The sequence below is a fragment of the Bactrocera neohumeralis genome, chromosome 6 (genome assembly GCF_024586455.1).
Source record: "Bactrocera neohumeralis isolate Rockhampton chromosome 6, APGP_CSIRO_Bneo_wtdbg2-racon-allhic-juicebox.fasta_v2, whole genome shotgun sequence".
Classification (NCBI taxonomy): Eukaryota; Metazoa; Arthropoda; class Insecta; order Diptera; family Tephritidae; genus Bactrocera; species Bactrocera neohumeralis.
The window spans coordinates 39,621,440-39,642,925 of record NC_065923.1 but is presented as its reverse complement, the minus strand read 5'-3'; the positions used below and the strand labels follow the sequence as shown (position 1 = coordinate 39,642,925).

The 21,486-nt window shown below is 36.8% G+C and overlaps 1 protein-coding gene across 1 annotated transcript; it reads left to right on the top strand.

Annotated features, from left to right (window-relative positions):
• The first annotated feature begins 5,164 nt into the window (after window positions 1-5,164).
• Window positions 5,165-8,820, top strand: LOC126761926 (larval cuticle protein 4). The gene is made up of 2 exons (XM_050478358.1): window positions 5,165-5,233; window positions 8,270-8,820. Exons 1-2 carry the CDS (start codon window positions 5,165-5,167, stop codon window positions 8,648-8,650), a joined length of 450 nt encoding a protein of 149 aa, XP_050334315.1. The 3' UTR covers window positions 8,651-8,820.
• Window positions 8,821-21,486: the final 12,666 nt, after the last annotated feature.

Here is a 21,486-nt window from a genome sequence, read left to right as displayed (position 1 = left end):
TGTATTAGCACTATAATGTTATAGGCATTTTGTGGACGTGACAATGGTTCTATTCCACCCATATGCAATATCAACCTACTCAGCGTGGTGCGGAACACTAAGTACTAAGTTCTATCAAAAAAACAAAAACAGCGTCAACTGCCAGGATGTCATGAAACTTATTATTACTGGTAATGAGTTTTCGATATATTTTTACCACACGGAAACAGACGATAAATCGGCCGAATATCGTGGCAAAAGTGGGCCGAAGCTGAAAAACCACTATTCCGCTATTCCGGAAATTGACTTTAACAATTGTTTCGAGGATTTGAAGAATCGTTGGCACAAGTGTATTGGGACCAAAGGAGATTTTTTGCAGGGGCGGCAAATATTTTGAAGAATAAATTAAAAATTTTAAAATTATGAACAAAGTCTCATTATTTTTGCTCATAGTAGTATGGTACATCTTGCATGGATGGAAAGTAGACAGTTACCCGGAATTCAGCACGGAATATCCACTTATACATACCTATATGTACATATATCTATTTCGATTAATTAAATGTATGACAAACAACTGTTTGGTGGAGGAAGAGATAATTTCCAGTAGTAAATTAGAATACAACTCCGCCAACTCTCAGTTTTGTTGAAAACTATTAACAATGGATGACTTCAGTTTTAGATGATAGAAGAATTATATAGGAATCAGTACAAAAATTGTAGATTTGGTACACCGTAACCTTACACTTACATATCAGTCAATCTGTAAGATATCTTAGTAAAATTAAATGAACGTTTAACTATATATGTATGTTGGAACAATAGTTTAGTACTGAAAATGTATAAAATCGATCCACGAATTACCGCAGCTCCCAAATAGGTACTGCAGTCCAGACAATCATCTGGTTAAAGTTTTCCTCATAAACTCCATAAATTATATTTAGCCTATTTGGTTGAGTTTATATTAATGTTCTATTTCCTCACCTTTGATCGAAAGCAAATTGTAAGAGCATAAAATCTTTGGTTACACTCGAACTTTGCCCTACTTTACTTGCTTTAGGTAATGATCGGGTCATACATGTCATAATATTGCATAAATTTTAATTTCGACTTATTTTTTGGTGGACAACTGATTTAATTTGATGATATTTGGCATTTCGGAGTTAATACGTGCTTCCTTCGTCTTCTTCTTGATGACCAAAATATCTTTATTTCTTTTCGTTTAATTCTACTTTAGATCCTTTGTAGCGAAAATATTAATAAATAAGGAGAATGATAGAGTAAAAAATATAAAAAGGTAAAATATAAAAAGTTTAGAAATTTTAGAATTACCAATTTCTAACCACTTTTTGCCATAATCGGATTTTTCTTCTATGTTTTCTTTAATTAAATTACATTTATAAAATTTAAATAAAATTAGCCATACTCCTCATTTCGAGTTCTCCGACTTTTTGCCTAAGAACTGTGTACCCATTTTCGTATAAGCCAAATATGTAGACATTTATCCAACGCTAAAACTCAATTAAAATTCCTGGCTATTTGCATTAGTTTCCAAATTTGCATTGATTCGCTGCGTTTGAGAAATACTCGTCACCTGTCGGCTTTGTTTGGCGCGCCAAAGCGGCTGACTGCCACAATCACTTTGATGACGTTAATGCACTCGTTGTTGGGAGGAGTGTGCGGTGTGCTGAAAGCGCATAATTTGCATACAGATAAACCGAAAGCATCCAAAATTAACATACTAGATATGTAGATATGTAAATAAAATGTGGCTAATTTGCCGTTGTCACCAAATGCCACACATTGCAGCGATGACAATATTTTTTATGTTCGCTTTGCGGCTTATTGTAAAGTCAATTTGTGGTTTAGAGGTGCAGTTTTGAACAGCATCCACAACACACACACACACTGACATATATGTGTGTATGTTTATGTGAAAGCAAGGTAAACAAAGTGGGTGATTACGTCACACACCCACAACTGTTGTATGTATTAAAGACAATGTATTGAGTTTAGATGAACGAGAGCATTTATGCGAAGGTGTATATGAAAGCAAGCGGTGGTGATTTTATACCCGAGCGTAATCTATTCCAATTGAATGATTTGATTGTTTATTTGAATTGAATAGGCTCAGAAAGAACTTGGCGGATTTAAAGAATTGTTTCACCGCTGGGAAGCTCTCTCCGGTGAACATAGGCTATATTATAGTTTTAAAAAAGTTAGGGATCCTTACTAAAACGCCAACAATGTAACCCAAGGAGTAAATTTCATAAAAATTCCTTACATAGCTTGTTCTGCGAGTACATTTTATTATAGAAGAAAATAATGTACATCTTCTTCTTCTTAATTGGCGCAAACCGCTTACGCGATTTCCGAGTTAACAACAGCGCGCCAGTCGTTTCTTTTTTCGCTAAAGAAATATTCCAAGCAAGCCAGGTCCTTCTCCAAATTTCCTTCCAACGGAATGTCTTCCTTTCCTCTGCTTCCCCCGGCGGGTACTGCGTTTAATACTTTCAAAGAGTTTCGTCCATCCGGACAACATGATCTAGCCAGCGTAGCCGCTGTCTTTTAATTCGCTGAACTATGTCAATGTCGTCGTATATCTCGAACAGCTCATCGTTCCATCGAATGCGGTATTCGCCGTGGCTAACGCGCAAAGGACCATAAACCTTTCGCAGAACTTTTCTCTCGAAAACTCGCAACGTCGACTCATCCCTTGTTGACATCGTCCAACCCTCTGCACCATATAGCAGGACGAGAATTATGAGTGACTTATAGAGTATGGTTTTTGTTTGTCGAGAGAGGACTTTGCTTCTCAATTGCCTACTCAGTCCGAAGTAGCACCTGTTGGCAAGAGTTATCCTGCGTTGGATAATTGGAGGATGGAGAATGTGTAGAAGTTCACGCATGTGAGGAAAGTTCTCTGATCGCCATTCACTTGGGAGTGGCCAGAAACGATTCTTTTACATATGACTCAAGCAGCTCACTACTTCCGGTCTTTGACCAAGTATCCTCTGGGTAGCCTAAGAACATCCGTTTGAAGGCGAGCTAAAGTCGAAGGCGAAATATTCATAGTTGTGCTGGGTTTGGGACCCGCCACGTAAAAAAGCACCCCCAATGAATAAATAATGTACATACTATCTACAAAAAATGTCGTTTCCATTTCAAAGTTCCCTACTTTTCTAAAGAAAAGCCACATAAACTTCAAATTTAACACGGAATGTTTATTATCATTCGAAAGAATATTCTTTGGCATTTATTTTTTGAAATTTTGAGTTCAATTATCGATGACCCGTTCGAGCATTTTGACTGGTAACTGGCCTAAATGATGTTTTGCTCCAAGGCCTGAATCGAAGCTGGATTGTCCGCATAGTTTTTAAACTTAACATATTCTCACAGGAAAAAGTCGAACAGTGTGATATCCTGGGCCTCATCACAGAACAAAATTCGTCTCGAAAACGTCGGAACTTCTTGGAATTTTTCAAGAGTCCATAGAGCGAAGCAATGTCGCTTGAGAAGGTCGAACGGTTTCAGTTCTTGCTCAAGTTGTATTTTGCACGCTTTCAATTTGAGATTTCCACGCAAAATGTGAGTTCTTTCATATGTCAGTCCAAATAGACTCTCCGCCGTCTGCGTGTATACTCGCAGCTAAGGCTGCTATATTTTCTTCACTGCGTGCTGGACGTGGTTTATTCGGTCGAATATTATGGAATAATAAATGCTTCATATATCCACAAAGCGCCTAAAGCCAGCCACAAATTTATAGAAGTAGCTGATATTTAACCCAGCTAATTCGCCGGGTAAGTATAGCAATATTATAAATACTATATGTATAGCACTTTAATTGTACATAATTTATGCCTAAAAGAGCAAAAGAAAATATCGCAAGCTCTAGCCGTGATTTTAGCTGGCACTTTTTAAAATTGCTTTCCAAATTGATTTAATATTTTATATAGATGCTCTATGCAGACTCAACTCAACTTGATACTTTCTGTAAATCCTGTTGATCTCTTGGTATGGTGATCTGCTTTCCGCGGTTGATTTTCCTGATTTCTTGAGAGACAACTGACAAAAAAATGGTTGAGTACTACTTAGAATTTACTGTTCTGCGTTGTTCTGTTGGGATTGAGACAAGTCCAGTTTTAAAAAAAAGTTAAACATGTTATTGGTTTTCCAACTTTTGTTGAATTCGGCTCATTTGGCAATACCTATACACACGACTGCTGTTTACTTTCGGGCTCATACGATTCATCATCTGTCATAGATATGTTTTGAAGCACCGCTATCGTATTTTTTAACATTTCTCTCGACCAATCGACATAAACCTTTTTTAAGCGATTGTGTGGGATCCAAGGTGAACAAATTTTTTCTATGTCCAAATGTTCATGCAATATTGAATGTATGTACATTAGGGTGATTAAAATTTTTTTTTTTTTTTTTTTTCAATTGGTACTCGCAAAAATAGGTTCCTAGACACCTCTAAGAAACCCTCTCCAAATATGAGTTTTTAATTGTAACGGGAAGGTCCTCCGCCTAACGGTTTTCTATTTTTTCTTATTATCAGATAGAAAAATTTATATCTCGCTTCCAACTACTTGAAAAAATATCTTGTTAATTAGGTTTTGTAAAATTGAATACTCTAAAATATGGTCTCTCATAATTTTTTCGTAAACCCAACCGTTTAAAAGATATTAACGGTTGAAATTTGACTATTTTTGGAAAAATTCTTTATTTCTTATTAATTTTATAACTCAATGAAAAAAAATTATTATGAATGATAAAACACATAGTTTTGTAGGAAATTTACTGCTCTATAAAAATGGTCTACTTCATCGTCAAACATCAATGCATATTAAGGTGGATCAAAAAAAAAAAAATTTTTTTTTCGTTTGATACTTTTGCTGAAAAATATTTTAAGAATTCTCCAAAAATCTACAAATAATTTTTTTTTATTGAGTTATAAAATTAATAAAAATAAAATTTTCTGAAAATAATCAAAAATGTGGTAATATCTTTTAAACGGTTGGGTTTTAGGATGAATTTTAGGATGAAGTTGTGTGCTTATCTGACAGATAGTTGTCAATCAAGAAAGAAATTGTATGTTCATCAACCACTTTTCTTCCATATTGACATGTAAGATAGAATGAGGCTTTTCATGTACAAATACATATCTGTAAAAAAAACTATGATTGTAAAAGTGGGATTATCAGGCACAACTACTGTGGAACGGCTACCCACAGTTTTTTTACCTGACGTAAATAAGTTCACCCAAAATACCAAGTTTTTTGATCAGAACAGAGAAAGAAAATCGTGATAGCATTATCCCACTAACTTTTCATAACGCTTTTCCGAAGTCTGAAAACTTCAATATATTACAGTATCACTTTCAATGCATTTCCAGCTGGTAGTTGAGGAAAAAGAAAGTCTACTGAAGCGTTGTATTTCCGTTGAATTTAAAATCTGACAAGCATTTTGTAAAAACTTATCTAGGAATAAAAATTTGAATATTTTTAGACTTAACATCTGCGTTGGGTTTAAACTGTTGGATTTCGACTACACTCAGACCTGCCTTATTTTTAATTTTTGTTGGTTTTAATGTGGTTCACTGCTTCCAGTTCAATAAAAATGGTAATGAGGTTATGAACTATCAGTTCAAATAAGTGAGAGACACTAGCGTGAAGATTTGTTTGTCTAGCATACACAAGTATATATTTACTTATGTGTTTACGCGTCTGTGCGGTTATTCCTGTTTTGTTTTGACCTACTGTTTCACACTAAAAATAGCACTTATCATACCTAGTAGTGGTTGTTGTGGTTTTTATTAGCCCACTAACCGTCAGGCCCTGACTCTTGTCATATCAATATAACACTATCAATGTATGTATGAATGTTTTCGTTTTTTACATACAAAATTGGTTGGAAATTTATGCAGCGTTGAAAGTCATCATTTATTGATCAATATTCCTTTATCACCCAATTAAATAGTCATTTCAGTGTGTATAAATACAAAGACGATCCAAGTTAAGGGCATCAGTTGGTTTATTGTCCATTGCAGTCGGTGCGTGCTTCATAAAAAACACAGCAGAAAAAATTTGTGTGGTATATCCAAGGAAGTCATAAGATTTGATTGCGTCAATAAAAAAATGTGCAAAACTGTGAGTATGTGCATGCTTTTGCGGAAAATTAGTGTTATAAAAAAGCATATCAAGCTACAAATAAAGGCAAAAAGAAGAAGGAATACTGAAAAGGAAATGGCGTCCTCGTAAAAATTTAAAAACAGAAGAAAATAAATCGGAACAAGTGCGAACAAATTTTCTTTAAAAGAATTTCAGAGCCCCACTTGCTTTTAATGATATTGTGTTAATATAAACTGTTCAACGGAACTAATGTAGTGTTTTTTCCGGCAGAAATGGTTGCTATTAACGTGGCGCTAGACGTGTGACTTCTTCTTTTTGGCCTAAAGTTCAAACCGAGATCTTCTGAATTACTAAGCAAAGTAGGGGTTCTTACTGGACATTGTCCAATGCGGTAAGGACTCTTGTCGGATGCAAGTTGTTAAAGTGGTACGAAGGAGGGAATTCGCAATCTTAAAATGAAACATCTCGGCAGTTTTACCTTCGGCGAAGCATAACCGAAACTGACATTGGCCATCTTAACACATTTGATGATCTATTATATAAGAGTTTAAGGTAACGCAACGAACCGGCTTTCTAAACAGTCCAAATGAGATCTCTGTTAGGATCGACCTCTTAAACTAAACTGTTTAACGCAAAGCTTGCTGACGTTTTTCTTATAAGAAAAGCAAGGTTCTATAACTGTCCTTTAAAATGGTTTGGATGTCGATTTGAGCACTGCTAATCTTCTTCTTCTTAATTGACGTAGACACCGCTTACGCGATTATAACCGAGTTAGCAGTTGCGTGGCGCCAATTGGATATTCCAAGCGTAGCCAAGTCTTTCTCCTCCCGGTCCTACCAACGGAGTGGAGGTCTTCCTCTTCCTCTGCTTCTTCGGCGGGTACTGCGTCGAATACTTTCAGAGCTGGAGTGTTTTCGTCCATCCGGACAACATGACCTAGCCAGCGTAGCCGCTGTCTTTTAATTCGCTGAATTATGTCGATGTCGTCGTATATCTCGTACAGCTCATCGTTCCATCGAGTGCTATATTCGCCTTGGCCGATGCGCAAAGTACCATTAATCTTTCGCAGAACTTTTCTCACGAAAACTCTCAAAGTCGACTCATCAGTTGATGTCATTGTCCACTGCTAATAGGTACTTTATAGACAGGTTCTCGGCGACCACGCCAATTTTCGTGATTAATGTTCCGCCGTGCGATATATTATTATACCACTATAAAAATTTGATTGTCCTTTACAGATGGCGCTACTTTAAAGGAATATATTTTTCATAGTACTCGAAAGAAAAACGAAAATTTTGAAAAATTACGATTTATTCCTCAATATAGTCTCCTCTTAGTTTTCAATTTCTTCAACCCGTCAGAGACAATCGTTTTCTGATGGCTTGTAGAGTAAACTTCCAAGCTTGACTCAAATTTTTTTTTTGTTTTTCAAATTTGAAAAAAGCAGTTTCACGAGGGAAAAGTTTGGCGAATGTGTTATCAGTTCGCATTTTATTTCAATTTGGCCATGGTGACAGAAAAGATGTGAGCTGGTGCATTATCATGACAAAGAAATCGACTTTAAAATTGGCTTAGTCGAGCTATGTGACCGTTTTCCGTCCCTGCTCCAGGAAATCGATGTTGATCACACAATAGAGCCGGATAAAATCCATTCTACATTTTGACTGTTATATATTGTCTCTAATATTTTCCTCACAAGAATTGTTTTGAACTGCTATCAATCGTGTGGCAGCATAATAACCCTTCGGACTGTATTTAAACAGCGTCAAATACTGCTGGGAAGTGGGTTCATTTGTCACTCAGATACTAGTTTAAGAATATTAGATAACAGACGAACATGGCCAAAAACCCATTCTAAGTTTTATATAATATACATATGATATATTGCCACATAAAATATTTTCTTTCAAGAACCCTTTGGGATATAAAGATGTACTAAATCCAGAAAAACAATATTTCTAATTTTTAGATCATCTCATTCATTCATTCATTTAGATTACTGTCCGTTAATATTGCTAATTACTTCAACTACACAAGCTGGTAAACTTCTGTTTCGTTGGCATGAAAACTGAATAAAAACAATACTAGTGCTCATGAAATTATACCAAAATACAGCATTCTAAAATTATGATCTCTGTTTCACTTTTTTGCAGCTGTTACTAATCTCCTTTGTCATCACTGGCCTGTTGGCTACTGCGCGAGCAGAGGCTGACTCCACCATAACCCGCTATGCTACCGAATTGAACATCGATGGTTCTTACAGTTTTGATATAGCGCAATCGAATGGCGCCGAACATCGCGAGGATGGCGTGGGTGGACAATATGCTCAGGGTTATTTCCGTCACTACTCGCCGGAAGGAAAATTCGTGCAAATTATTTACGTAGCCGATGAGAATGGCTATCAGCCGCAATCCGATGCGCTTCCTACGCCACCACCGGTGCCAGCACACATACAGCGAGCCATTGAGTACATACGCGCACATCCCACACCCGAAGAGTTGGCCGATCAACAGGTGCGCGCTAGACAGTTTTAAACTGAAAACGCCAATTTGTACTGAGGCAAAATTAGGCGAAATTGTCTTAATGAATCCGAAGGCTTTTGTTGTTCATGACTTTTAGTAGGAAACATAATAACGGATTATTGCTTATTTGATCAATTAACGGCCTGCGGCAGATACATTAAGACACACACTTTGTACCTTACTTAATGATGTAGAAACTAAGAAAATGTTTAAAATTAGTACAATAAATAATAATAAAAATTAACACTGAGATGTTTTGCTTTACGAGCTGAGGTTATTCGTTATTTAAATGGGTGTGAGTTGTGTCTTTCTTAATTCGGAAGAACGTTTGATTAATGATTGAGTTATAACATCGTATAGGGTGCGCTAATTGGCAAATTCAATGAATTCTCCATCTGATTCAAGCAAAAAAAAAAAAGATAATAGTATTAATAGAAATGATTATAAGAATGAAACATATTCATAAAGATCTCACCAAGTAGCAAAGACGCAAGCAGAACAATGAAGATGGAGAAAAGCAAAATTGTTCGGCGAAGCTTAAGCGATGACTTGTCATAAATTAAATTATATTTTATCAAAAAAGCACCAAATAATAGCTTGCCTTGGAAATAATTATATTATATAACTATGTAAACACGAGCATTTGCCCGTCAGCTAATCGCTCTGCCACAAATTGTGGCAAGCAGGAAATAGAATTGTTGACAGCGCCCACAAGCAATTTTGAAATAACCATTGTAACTACTCTGCTCAACATTTAGCGCCTGCTGCGCCTCAAGCAGTATGCAATTTATCATTAGCTATTCATTTTCTGGCCATGAATTTTTACAGTTCTGCCGTTTTTATCCACTTTCGTTATGCTTTTTTTTTCAAGCTTTCAATGCAAGCCGAATTAGATGATGGATGAGCGAGTAAAGGAGAAGGTAAACCAGTTCGCTGCTCGCCTAATATGCTACGCCATGTTATGACACACTTCAATTGGCATAACATTACCTAAGTAAGTAAACCATGTCGCTTGTGTTAGTCATTAAAGAACAAGGCGAGGTTGCTTGGGCGCGTCTTAAATGACTCAGCTAATATGTAATTCATCATCGTTCTGCTTGTGGCTGAGAAAAATTAATAATCCAATTATCAAAAATTTATATTTCGCCAATTAATAAAATATATATTTTGGGCTTAATTTTTAAAGAAAAAATTAATTTCGCATTTATCAGTTCTCTGTGGTGTGAGGTTCGCACTAAAAAATTTATTATTGTCTAAATCATATCAAACAAGTAAGTAAAGTCTAAGTTCGAGTATAACCGAAAATTTTATATGCTCACAATTTGCTAGAATATAAACCGGGGAAATAACGGATGATCTAAGTAGAAGTATTTTTTTCAAGAGTCTCTTTTTGACAGTTCACGCATGAGCCGTGTCAAGCTGTCATGGTATTTTTCTTCAGTACTTTTAGGTATTTCATAACGGAAAGAATTACGCCTGAACATTTACAAATCTTTCAACTTTATTACGAAAATTCATGTTTTGTAAAGAATATGTTTCGTGCGCTTCGCTCAATTTATTGTCAACATAATCGACCTACTGAGCGTTCTATTCGCAACAACATAATCCATCTTGAGACCCAGCAATCACTGACATTCGACCGAATAGACCACGTCTAGCTCGCAGTGAAGAAAATATAGCAGTCGTAGCTGAGAGTATACACGAAGACCTGTGCAAGAACAGAAACTGCTCGACCTTCCCAAGCGACATCGCTTCGCTCTATGGCCCATTTTAGACTCAATGGATATGAAAACAAGTATAATTTGCGACATTTGGGACGAAGAGAAAACGGAAGAGTTATGAAAGTAGTGAGCCGGTGGAATCATCGGTCCATATATCTCCAAAAATTATGTCGGTGACTATTTGATGCCTGAAAATGAAGCTCGCGATCTCAGCGACTTTCGATTTCAACAAGACGGCACCACTTCCTACATATCGCATCACGGAGCAGGTTCGCCGCATCAATCAATGTATTCATTGAGAGAACACTTCGATGAGCAAATAATTTCACTACTTGTGTTAGATTTTTTCTATGGGGATATGTAAAGTCTAAAGTCTATGCAGACAATCTCGCTTCGATCCAGACCTTGGAGCAAACCATCACGCGTGCCAGAGTCATCGAAAATTGGACTCAACGGATGGACCACGGTCAACATTTCAAAGAGATAATGTTCAAAAAATAAATGCTAAAGTATGTCCTTTCGAATGATAATAAACATTCTCCATTAAATTTGAAGTGTTTGTTTTTTTTCTTTAAAAAAGTAGGGAACCTCGAAAGAATTCCCCTTAAGTATGGAAACAAAAATGTCGTACGGGGTTAAACCCGGATAATACTGGGGATCCAGCAGAATGGGCTGTTGTTTTTGAGTTTCTGCGTCGAATCAGTATAATAATTCGTCGTAGAAGCGCCCCGTTGATGTATGGAACCTCAGAAAACGGCTATTCCTTTCGGCCGTTAGAACGGTTTTTGGCTACATCGGGGCAGGTTCGCCAGAAAAGTTCGATGGCTTAATGTTTGGAGTAAGAAAACGCGGTATCCATCGCACCGAGAGCATTCTCTTTCCCAATATTTCTTGAACGATCTGACAAACTCGTTATTTTGAGATGTACATCGATTTTGCACACTTCGTAAACATTATAATGGTATCGTCACTATAAAGGGTTACAGTAACATAAAAACACCAAGAAATAATCGTAACTCTATTGCAAATACGTTGGAAGACATGATAGTGTAGAGTTACACCACAAGTGCTGCTCGTATGTTTGAGCATCTGGTATAGTGTGTTCGATTCACTGTGGGCATAACGCTTGGTGAACTGAGGAAAACTGGTATGAGATACAAAGCTGAAGGGAAATTACATCAAAAACGCGCGATAAAAGTAAGTTGTTTGTAACTAGTTGAGATCCTATTAAAAGAACTTTGAAACTATAAATAAACAAATAAGATTGGGCATGCCGAACGGTTTTCAGAAGGTGCTATCATGAGGACAATATGTGCAAAATTCTGTTCAAACACAATGCCTAGCAATTTGCAAGCCAAAATATTGTATATTTCATGAGACTCTGTTTTATAAAAAATTCTATATTTCTAAAGAAACACTCTAAACATATATTTGCAAATGCACATATGGTATATATAACCCGATATTTACGTCTACTATTTTATGGCGCTACAAACAACCGTTGTGTGCAACATGTTGAAAGAGTTCAAAAATAATGCAAGACCAATTCGCGGAATCGCTTCTCCATCTGCTGAGATTAGCAATAAAACTGCGCATCAACAAATCACCGCTTTTACGATGGGTTGTGTTGAAGTGGAGCTGCAGTTGCATCGGTTTTGCTTGAATGCATCACATATTTGACTAACTCGTTTATTTGAAAGCTATAAATGTGAGCAATTTCAGTTTCGGTTTGCTTGGGTGATTTCATTAGCTGCGGAATGCTGGCGTTCTCATTTTCTTAAATTTCATCATCACACTCTTGAAAAATTTTAACCAAAAAAGAGTTTAAATTTTTATGAGTTCATTAATGAAACTGAATTTAGTCGAAATAAATTTCCCACGCATATTGGTAGCTGCTTTAAGATTCTAGTCGCATTCTCGACAAGTGTCTTTCAAAATGTCGCATAATCACTTTGCGTGGCATTTAGTTAATGTAATAAAGGATTAATATCTTAATGCTATTTACGTCAAAATTAATCCACTAAGCGGCCAACAATCACGTGATGCGCATGTGATAAGGCTTCTAATATGTTTGTGTGAATTTGTATTTGCACATATGAATGTTCTACTATACATGTTGACCCACTCTGTATGCAAACTATAACACCACTTTAAGCTGGTAGTTCTCAATACTTGCAGATATGTATGTTCATATATTATATAACTATGTTTGTAGTTGATACTCTTAAAGCGCACATACATATTTAGACACATTTAGATGTTATTTATAGTTCTGTATCAGTGAAGATCTCAAGAATAGCTGCAAAAGCGATTAAATTTATTAATTCGGAGGCAGTTGCGATTTAATTATCTGGGTCTACAATACACAAATACATGTACAAACAGTTATGTTCGTTAAAATAATACCATTTTAGTAGCAATATTTTCAATAATTATAAGTGCGAATAAACTTGCTTTCGGTTTTTACGATAAACACAAAAACCGGTACATAAAAATTAGATAAAATTTATACCCTAAACAGAGTATATCAAGTTGCCCACGAAGTTTGTAAGAAAAAAACTTCGGCGACCCCATAAAGTTTATATAAATGGTGATCCATTTCAAGATTTCCTACTTTTTTTTTTAAAGAAAAAGCACACAAACATCAAATTTAATGGCAAATGTTTATCATCATTCGAAAGAACATTCTTTGGCATTTATTTATTGCAGATTATCTCTTTGAAATGTTGACCGTGGCTACTTCTTAGAGTGTCCACTCCTGGAGTCCAATTTTTGTTGACTCGTTCGAGCATTTCGATTACTAACTGGCGAATGACATACTTATGGTTTGCTCTAAGGCCAGAATCAAACCAGGGTTGTCCGCCTAGACTTTACACTGTACATATCCCCAAAGGAAAAAGTCTAATGATGTGATATCACACGATCTTGGTGGCTAATTGACAGGCCCAAAACGTGAAATTATCTGCCCACCAAAGTGTTCTCTTAATAAATCCATTAATAAATCCAAATGTCGCTGAGATCACGAGATTCAGGGGTTGTCCGCCTAGACTTTAGACTGAACATATCCCCAAAGGAAAAAGTCTAACGATGTGATATCACAAGATCTTGGTGGCTAACCGACCGGCCTAAAACGTGAAATTATCTGCCCACCAAAGTGTTCTCTTAATAAATCCATTAATAAATTAAAATGTCGCTGAGATCACGAGATTCAATTTCAGACATCAAGTAGTCGGTTATCATGGCGCGATAACGGTCGCCACTGACGGTTTCATCATTTTTGAAGAAATATGGACCGATGATACCACCGGCCAACAAACGATTATGTTGAAATGACAGCTCTTGAATCTCTAGAGGTTGTGCTCTTCGACCCAAATGCGGAAAATTTTGCTTGTTTACATACCGATTGCGCTAGAAATGGGCCTCGCCGCTGAACATAATTTGGCTCGAAAACGTCGAATCTTCTTGGAAATTTCGTAGAGCCCATAGAGCGAAGCGATGTCGCTTGGCAAGGTCTTACGTAAGTTGTATTGTATAAGTTGTTTAAATTTAAGATCTCGACGTAAAATGCGTTAAGTCGTTCAATACGTCAGTCCGCGTTGCTGCGACCGCGCCGAATCGACCCTCCACGGTCTTCGTGTACACTCTCTGCTTGCTATATTTCACTGCATGCTGGACGTGGTCTATTCGGTTGAATATTATCCAATAATAAATGGTCTCAAAGGGGCTGATGGTGTTGCGAATAGTACCCTCAATAGGCCGATTATGTTGTCCATAAGTTGAGTGAAGCGCGCGAAACACATTTTTTACAGGGCGTGAGTTTTTGTAACAAAGTTGAACGATTTGTAAACGTTATTCAGTTCATTATTTTCAGTCACTGTCTATAGACTTTTTTTTGCAACTGGCAGCTCTAAGACTAAGAGAATCCGTCTTATTTCTCATATACTCAGTAAGTTTCCGTTTCTACTCAGTATCGTGGATCGAATCCTTTAGAACCAAATATGCCTTCTCTTCCAGAGGAGAGTGGTAAAGAGAGGAAGTGGAGAGGGATACAGGGACGAGTATCTATTTGGTCCGAACTAGATAATCGAGTGTGAAGTGGTGATTAGATACCAGAATCGACTATCGACTACCAGACCACAGCAGTGTCTACCAAGCAGAGTTTCCATCAATTAAAGAAAGATTTCTTGGTCTGATAAAGGAATATATTCATACATACATATTGTATTATTGAAATCATTAAAGTCTCTTAGGATATCTTTAAAAGTAGTGAAAGAATGCATTGATCTTTTGGATCTAACATCATATTTCGTAAGAAACCTGCAATGAGTACCAAGACATAGGAATAGAGTGGTTATCAGGGATAACTGTGAAGCTGATGAACCAGTCAGAGCGACAAACATACATATTATTAATACAGCTGACTCTAGGTGGAGTCAATAATAAACATCGTTTATTCAGAGATTCAGAGAGGACATAATGGACCTCTTAAAGTCATAGGTGCGTCGTCAGACATCCACTCTACCTACTTACCTACAAAGGTGTGCTTAGGGAAATTGGCATATAGTATTGGCCTTAGCAATGCTAGAATCTTCGAACGCATTATTTAGATCGGACCCGCTGCGATCAAAGTTGAGACAAAGTCTTTAGAAAATATTTGTTTCCTTATTAAGTGTTCTTAATTCTACTTGAAGGCTTTTCTTATCAAACTACGTGACTATAAAGAACCAGAAAACTGTTTCTCGTTGAATGAAAACCATTAGCTGTTTTCATTTTTCAAATTTACTTATATGAGTACATATATTTGATATGAAAAATGCATCTGTGAACAGTATTACGAGTATCGCTTCTATGTTAACGATTTTTCTTGTTGCCCTATAGTAATATGTTACAAGAGCATACAAAATTATTACGATTTGTTTTTGTAGCTCTACCGCATATATCAGTCAATATGTTAGTTATCTTAATAAAATTGAGAGAGTTTATTTTACTCATAACTGTCTATCAAAAATTTTGAACTCGCCGTCGAGGTTTGATGGAACCTTGGTAGCATTTTATTAGTCTGCGGCCTTTTAACTTTACTAGACCCCCCGAACCCAAAAGGGTGCCCCCTATACCCGTGGTAAGGCATGTCTGTCGTAAGAGGCGACTAAAATCCACATGCACTGTGTCTGACACTTACAGGTCTTGGTTTGAATGTCAGCATGGTCTAAAGTCAGAAATAGTGCTCTAATACTCAGCTTGAAACGATATTATAGACTTCATATTAATTCCTAATATAAAGGCATTTGTTGTTCAATCGACAAATGTCAACAGTCATTGAGTTTGGGGAGCTCAACTGGTAGTAGCAATAGCTACAAAGTCACACCAAAGACTATATCCTGGTACCACGGGAGCAGTTAGCCCTTGGAGGTAAATGCAATCTACTCATTGGGTTTGGGCCTTTGTGGAGATTCGTAGTGGCTGTGGTTTAAACCTAAATGCAGGCAGGACGTTTGTCCGGTGTGGAGTCGCATTGCTGCCGGGTGCCGGACCCAAAGTACGGCAGAGGTTTTAGATCGGCCTCATACCCGACTAAGGCGGCTAAGGTGTCTCTATCCACCTGTACCAATTGGAATCAAAATATACGTACAAAATGCATTTGTACTTTGGGGCGCTGATCAACGCATTGTATTAATCTATGTGCTTCTAGAAAGCACCGTGAGGTAAGGCCGTCGTCGGCAGGTACTCACGTAAATCGCAACAATTTTTGTAAATGTACTAGATATACCGGCAAAAAATAATAATAACGCCATAAATATGTCTACGAATTACCCAGTAATTATTTTCGTTACTCTCCCAAACCTTATACAAATGTGGCGGTCAGTGTATGAGATATATATATATTCATATATCGGGTGATTTTTAAGAGCTTGATAACTTTTTTTTTAAAAAAAAACGCATAAAATTTGCAAAATCTCATCGGTTCTTTATTTGAAACGTTAGATTGGTTCATGACATTTACTTTTTGAAGATAATTTCATTTAAATGTTGACCGCGGCTGCGTCTTAGGTGGTCCATTCGGAAAGTCCAATTTTGGGCAACTTTTTCGAGCATTTCGGCCGGAATAGCCCGAATTTCTTCGGAAATGTTGTCTTCCAAAGCTGGAATAGTTGCTGGCTTATTTCTGTAGACTTTAGACTTGACGTAGCCCCACAAAAAATAGTCTAAAGGCGTTAAATCGCATGATCTTGGTGGCCAACTGCCCATGCATCCCGAAAAATGCACTGTTTGGTGTGGTTTGTACGCTGGTGGAATCATTGGACCGTATTTTTTCAAAGATGCTGTTGGACGCAACGTTACGGTGAATGGCGATCGCTATCGTTCGATGCTAACAAACTTTTTGTTGCCAAAAATGGAAGAACTGAACTTGGTTGACATGTGGTTTCAACAAGATGGCGCTACATGCCACACAGCTCGCGATTCTATGGCCATTTTGAGGGAAAACTTCGGAGAACAATTCATCTCAAGAAATGGACCCGTAAGTTGGCCACCAAGATCATGCGATTTAACGCCTTTAGACTATTTTTTGTGGGGCTACGTCAAGTCTAAAGTCTACAGAAATAAGCCAGCAACTATTCCTGCTTTGGAAGACAACATTTCCGAAGAAATTCGGGCTATTCCGGCCGAAATGCTCGAAAAAGTTGCCCAAAATTGGACTTTCCGAATGGACCACCTAAGACGCAGCCGCGGTCAACATTTAAATGAAATTATCTTCAAAAAGTAAATGTCATGAACCAATCTAACGTTTCAAATAAAGAACCGATGAGATTTTGCAAATTTTATGCGTTTTTTTTTAAAAAAGTTATCAAGCTCTTAAAAAATCACCCGATATAATTGCTGTATTAGGATCCACTGATTTTGAGCCCAGAGGTGTCCCTTGTCACTGCGATTCTCTGTACCAATTACATTACATTTTAGTGCTTAGTTATGGCATGTGGGTTTCTTTTAATGATGTTTTGTGAACGGTAGGACAGACAGTCACTCGTATTTCAACTCGTCTCATCATCCTGATCATTTATATATGTATCTAACCCGATTACTTTTAAGTGATATGTACAACCGTTAGGTGAAGAAAACTAGTATCTCCTGTATTGATTCGGCTTTTGGTAAAATCACATATTATTAACTAAGAAACAGAGTTATATTAAGGTCACATACTATCACCAAAAAATATATAAGGAGTAAAGCAGTGGTGGATTCCGAAGGAGAAATGGGGGAAATTTTCCAAAACGAAGAATCTACCGCCGACAAACAAAACGATAAAATTTCTGCGTGAGAGAACTTGCGTAGAATACTACAGGGTCTCAGTGTATATTCCTCTGGTGGACACAATTGGCGAAGACTTAAAGACGCGCTATTCTAGAAAAGTATTGGATAGATTTCAAATGAGTTTGCTTCATCATGAAAAATAATTTGTTTTGAGAACCAAAATAATGGAAAATTAGATTGACTGCTGTTTGGATAATGACAATGTCATGCGACGTTTGAAGCTCAAAGGTGTACTTGATCACTGATAGTACCATTGGGGGCAGAAGCAAAATTCAAAAGGCAAGAAGTTACCGACTACTGCATTGGAAACGTTGAAGAATTGCGATGTAGACCTATAAGCTTAGTACGCAGCTCTCAAGAAACGTAAAAACTTCATATAAAAAAACGCTTAAGAAACGGTCAAGAAACTTTCCTGCGATAAATTTACTTGTGCTAGTACGCAGCTCTCAAGAAATCTAGTACTAATTTTTGATACTTTTTTACAGTAAAATGTGAATATGGCAAACCTGGTTTTGCGAAGAAACATCAAATCAACAATTGTTTCTTGAAGGAAATTCGAAGTAATCGTCAAATTCATCCTAAATTAGTTGAAATCATTATTATTAAGTATATTCCATTTTGAAATGTTGTATAAAACCTACCAATCATCAACAACATTTCTTAAATCTCAATGAAAATATTTATGTTGCCATACACATACACACATACATATTACGCACAAAGTTTGTTTTCTTTGTTTATTCTCTCTTGCTCTTCTAATGTAGATCATTCACAATGCGTAACCAGCTGTCAAAATTACTTGAGAAATAATGTATTTTTTTTTCTTGAGCAATTACTTGAGAGCTGCGTACCTACCTATACTCTATAATTCATAGGTTTCGTCATTTATTCTGCACTTTTCCTCTGACGAATGCGAGCTTTGAACGCTCTTTTTTATAATAATCTTTATGTTTCAAGTAAATTCGTATTATTTTCGAATTTCAATAGCCTGTCTCACAGATTGATGGAAATATGCGGTAAAAAGTTATTCAAAGGCACCATAGTCCCAATACTCAGAGTTCTTCTGACGTAAGACGCATTTGTTTAGTGAGTTATCGCACATTTTGTAGGTATTTAGTTATATTTTCAACACCAGCGTCATATAGGGAGTGAGCGTAATTATCAGCCGATTTGACACATTTCACATTCTCTGAGGAGGAGCTGGTTGGACTCTCGCAAGTTCGGTTGAAATAGCTTTAATGGTTTGTGAAATATGTGCCGTTATGTGGGCGTGACAATCGTCTATTAGGCTAATTTTAAGTCATTATAAATTAAGGTTTTAGATTTAGTAATTTGAGGGTAGCCTATATAATTTTGTACATACATACACCAAATACGTATGTACATATGTAGAGTAAACAATTGGCTATAAATTCAACTTCAATGCGCTTTTCAAAGCTTGTCGCTCGATCAATTTTCATCTTCTCTTTTATACGCCACATTTGTTGTCGACTTAACATTACACGTCTAAGTGTCTGTCTGAATGCCTGTCGGTGTGTCATTTCGTGTCTATTTGCATGACATCTGTGCCCGTTGGCGACAGCAAAAGGTCCTTCCGACGTACACAAACTGTTAGCACGTATCATTAAATATGAGTTTCCATGTTCTTACACATTTGCTTTCATACTGTAAATTTAATTCTGAGCTAATGTGGGGCATATGCACTAATGTATGTGTAATATGTACATATTTGTGTGGACTATTATGCGTTTCGTTTGCATTAGACACTTTATGTGAGTCAGACGTGAAGGCGTTTGGTGTCTAATTTTATTTGAGCAATTTGTAATTGTAATCTTACTGCGGTACATCTATGTAAGTGAGTATTTTTATACTCTGGCAGATGGAGGATGGAGTCATGTGTCGAAGTTCACGCAAGTGAGGAAAGTTTTCTGATCGTCATTCACTTGGGAGTGGCCAGAAACAATTCTTTTATATATGACTCAAGCAGCTCACTACTTCCGGTGTTTGACCAAGTATCCTCTGGGTAGCCTAAGAACATTCGTTCGAATGTGAGCTAAAGTGAGAAAGCGAAATATTCCTTACACAGGTTTGTGTAATCCGGCACGTAAAAAACGCCCCCAATGAAAAGATACCAACTGCCTCGGATGAGAGACTCCCCTTTTGATATATACGACGACATTGACATAGTTCAGCGAATTAAAAGACAGCGGCTACGCTGGCTAGGTCATGTTGTCCGAATGGACGAAAACACTCCAGCTCTGAAAGTATTCGACGCAGTACCCGCCGAGGAAAGCAGAGGAAGAGGAAGACCTCCACTCCGTTGGTAGGACCAAATGGAGAAGGACCTGGCTTCGCGTGGAATATCCAATGGGCGCCACGTAGCGAAACGAAGAAACGACTGGAGCGCTGCTATTAACTCTGCTATAACTGCGTAAGCGATTTTCAAGCCAGTAAAGAAGAAGAAGTAAGCATATTATCTTTAGAATGGGTTAGTTTGGACTGTACTTCTACTCGTTTAACATAAATTTGTACAGACCACTAAAAATATTTCATCACAATATCCTACGAATTGTTACCAAGCTTAATGTAAAGTTCCCGGTCGCACTTAACCTTTCCTTACTTCTCTAATTTTATCTCCATTATTTTTTCACGCATTTGCTTCGCCATATTTCGTGTTATTTTATGACACATCTTCCACATTGTTTGTACGTCGATGGCAAACACAATGTGCGCGAACATGTCAGGCGTTGCAAATTTCTGCCGCGTGTGAAGGCGTACAGTGTATTGGCGCTAGACAATAAATGCACAAAATCGATAATAAAAATAATTAAGATTTTTTTTTCGTTTTTTTTTGTTTAATATGGTACCAAATATACATATATTGAACATGTATGAAACTTAGAAGTTTTTTCAATAATTTAGATTATCTGTATCTGTGATAGATTTGGATTGTACTATAATTTGAGAAATAAAAAACCAAAATTTATAATATTTTGTGTACATTTTATGATTTTATTAATATTTATTTAGAGATTACTTATGTACTTAATATTTCAAAAAGATTTCTGTAAAAAAGTTTTTGGGCGAGTCATTATGTCTCATCACCTTTTCTATTGATCAATTCTGGCTTCTTCGTGCATCACTTAAGTTGTCCAGCTGATCATAATACACTTCAGAATTAATAGTGGTATTGTCGCGCAAAAGCTGAAATCAAATGATCTATTTTATATTCCCCCAAACAGACAACATAACCTTTTTTTGGTGATCATCGGCTTTCGAAGTGATTTGAGCTGATTCATTCTACTTAAACCATGATCTCTTGTGCTTTAGATTCTTGTAAATAACCCACTTTTCGTCGTCCCTAACAACGCGCTTCAGAAATGGATCACTTCTTTGTCGTTTCATAAGCAATTTACAGTCATTTATGCGACAAACCAAGGATTTTTTCTGTATGAACATGAGGAAATTAATCTTAAATATTTCTTGTACTTGCGAATGGTCGTATTAGACAAATTTAATGCAATCTTTCGAGTTGTCATTTGACGATTTGCATCGACAACGACTTTAATTTATCCAAATCGGCTTCAAGTGTTCTTCCAGAATGTGGTCCGGGGTATTAATGTACAGTAGACTTTTTAACCAACCTATTACCGATATGAGTAATTTGTAATCCGATGTATACTGTAAGACCTTGAAAAATAAATACTTACATATATAAATGATCAGCATGACGAGCTGAATCAATTTAGCCACACATAGAACATAGAAAAGAATTGAGGCCTGCAATGCCTTGTATAGAGCGCGATAAGGTGTTGGTAT

Coding starts and splice junctions, on each gene's coding strand:
- LOC126761926 (XM_050478358.1), top strand. CDS start 5,165: ATGATTGTAAAAGTGGGATTATCAGGCACAACTACTGTGGAACGGCTA. Junction 5,234..8,269: donor CCACAGTTTTTTTACCTGAC/GTAAATAAGTTC, acceptor ACTTTTTTGCAG/CTGTTACTAATCTCCTTTGT.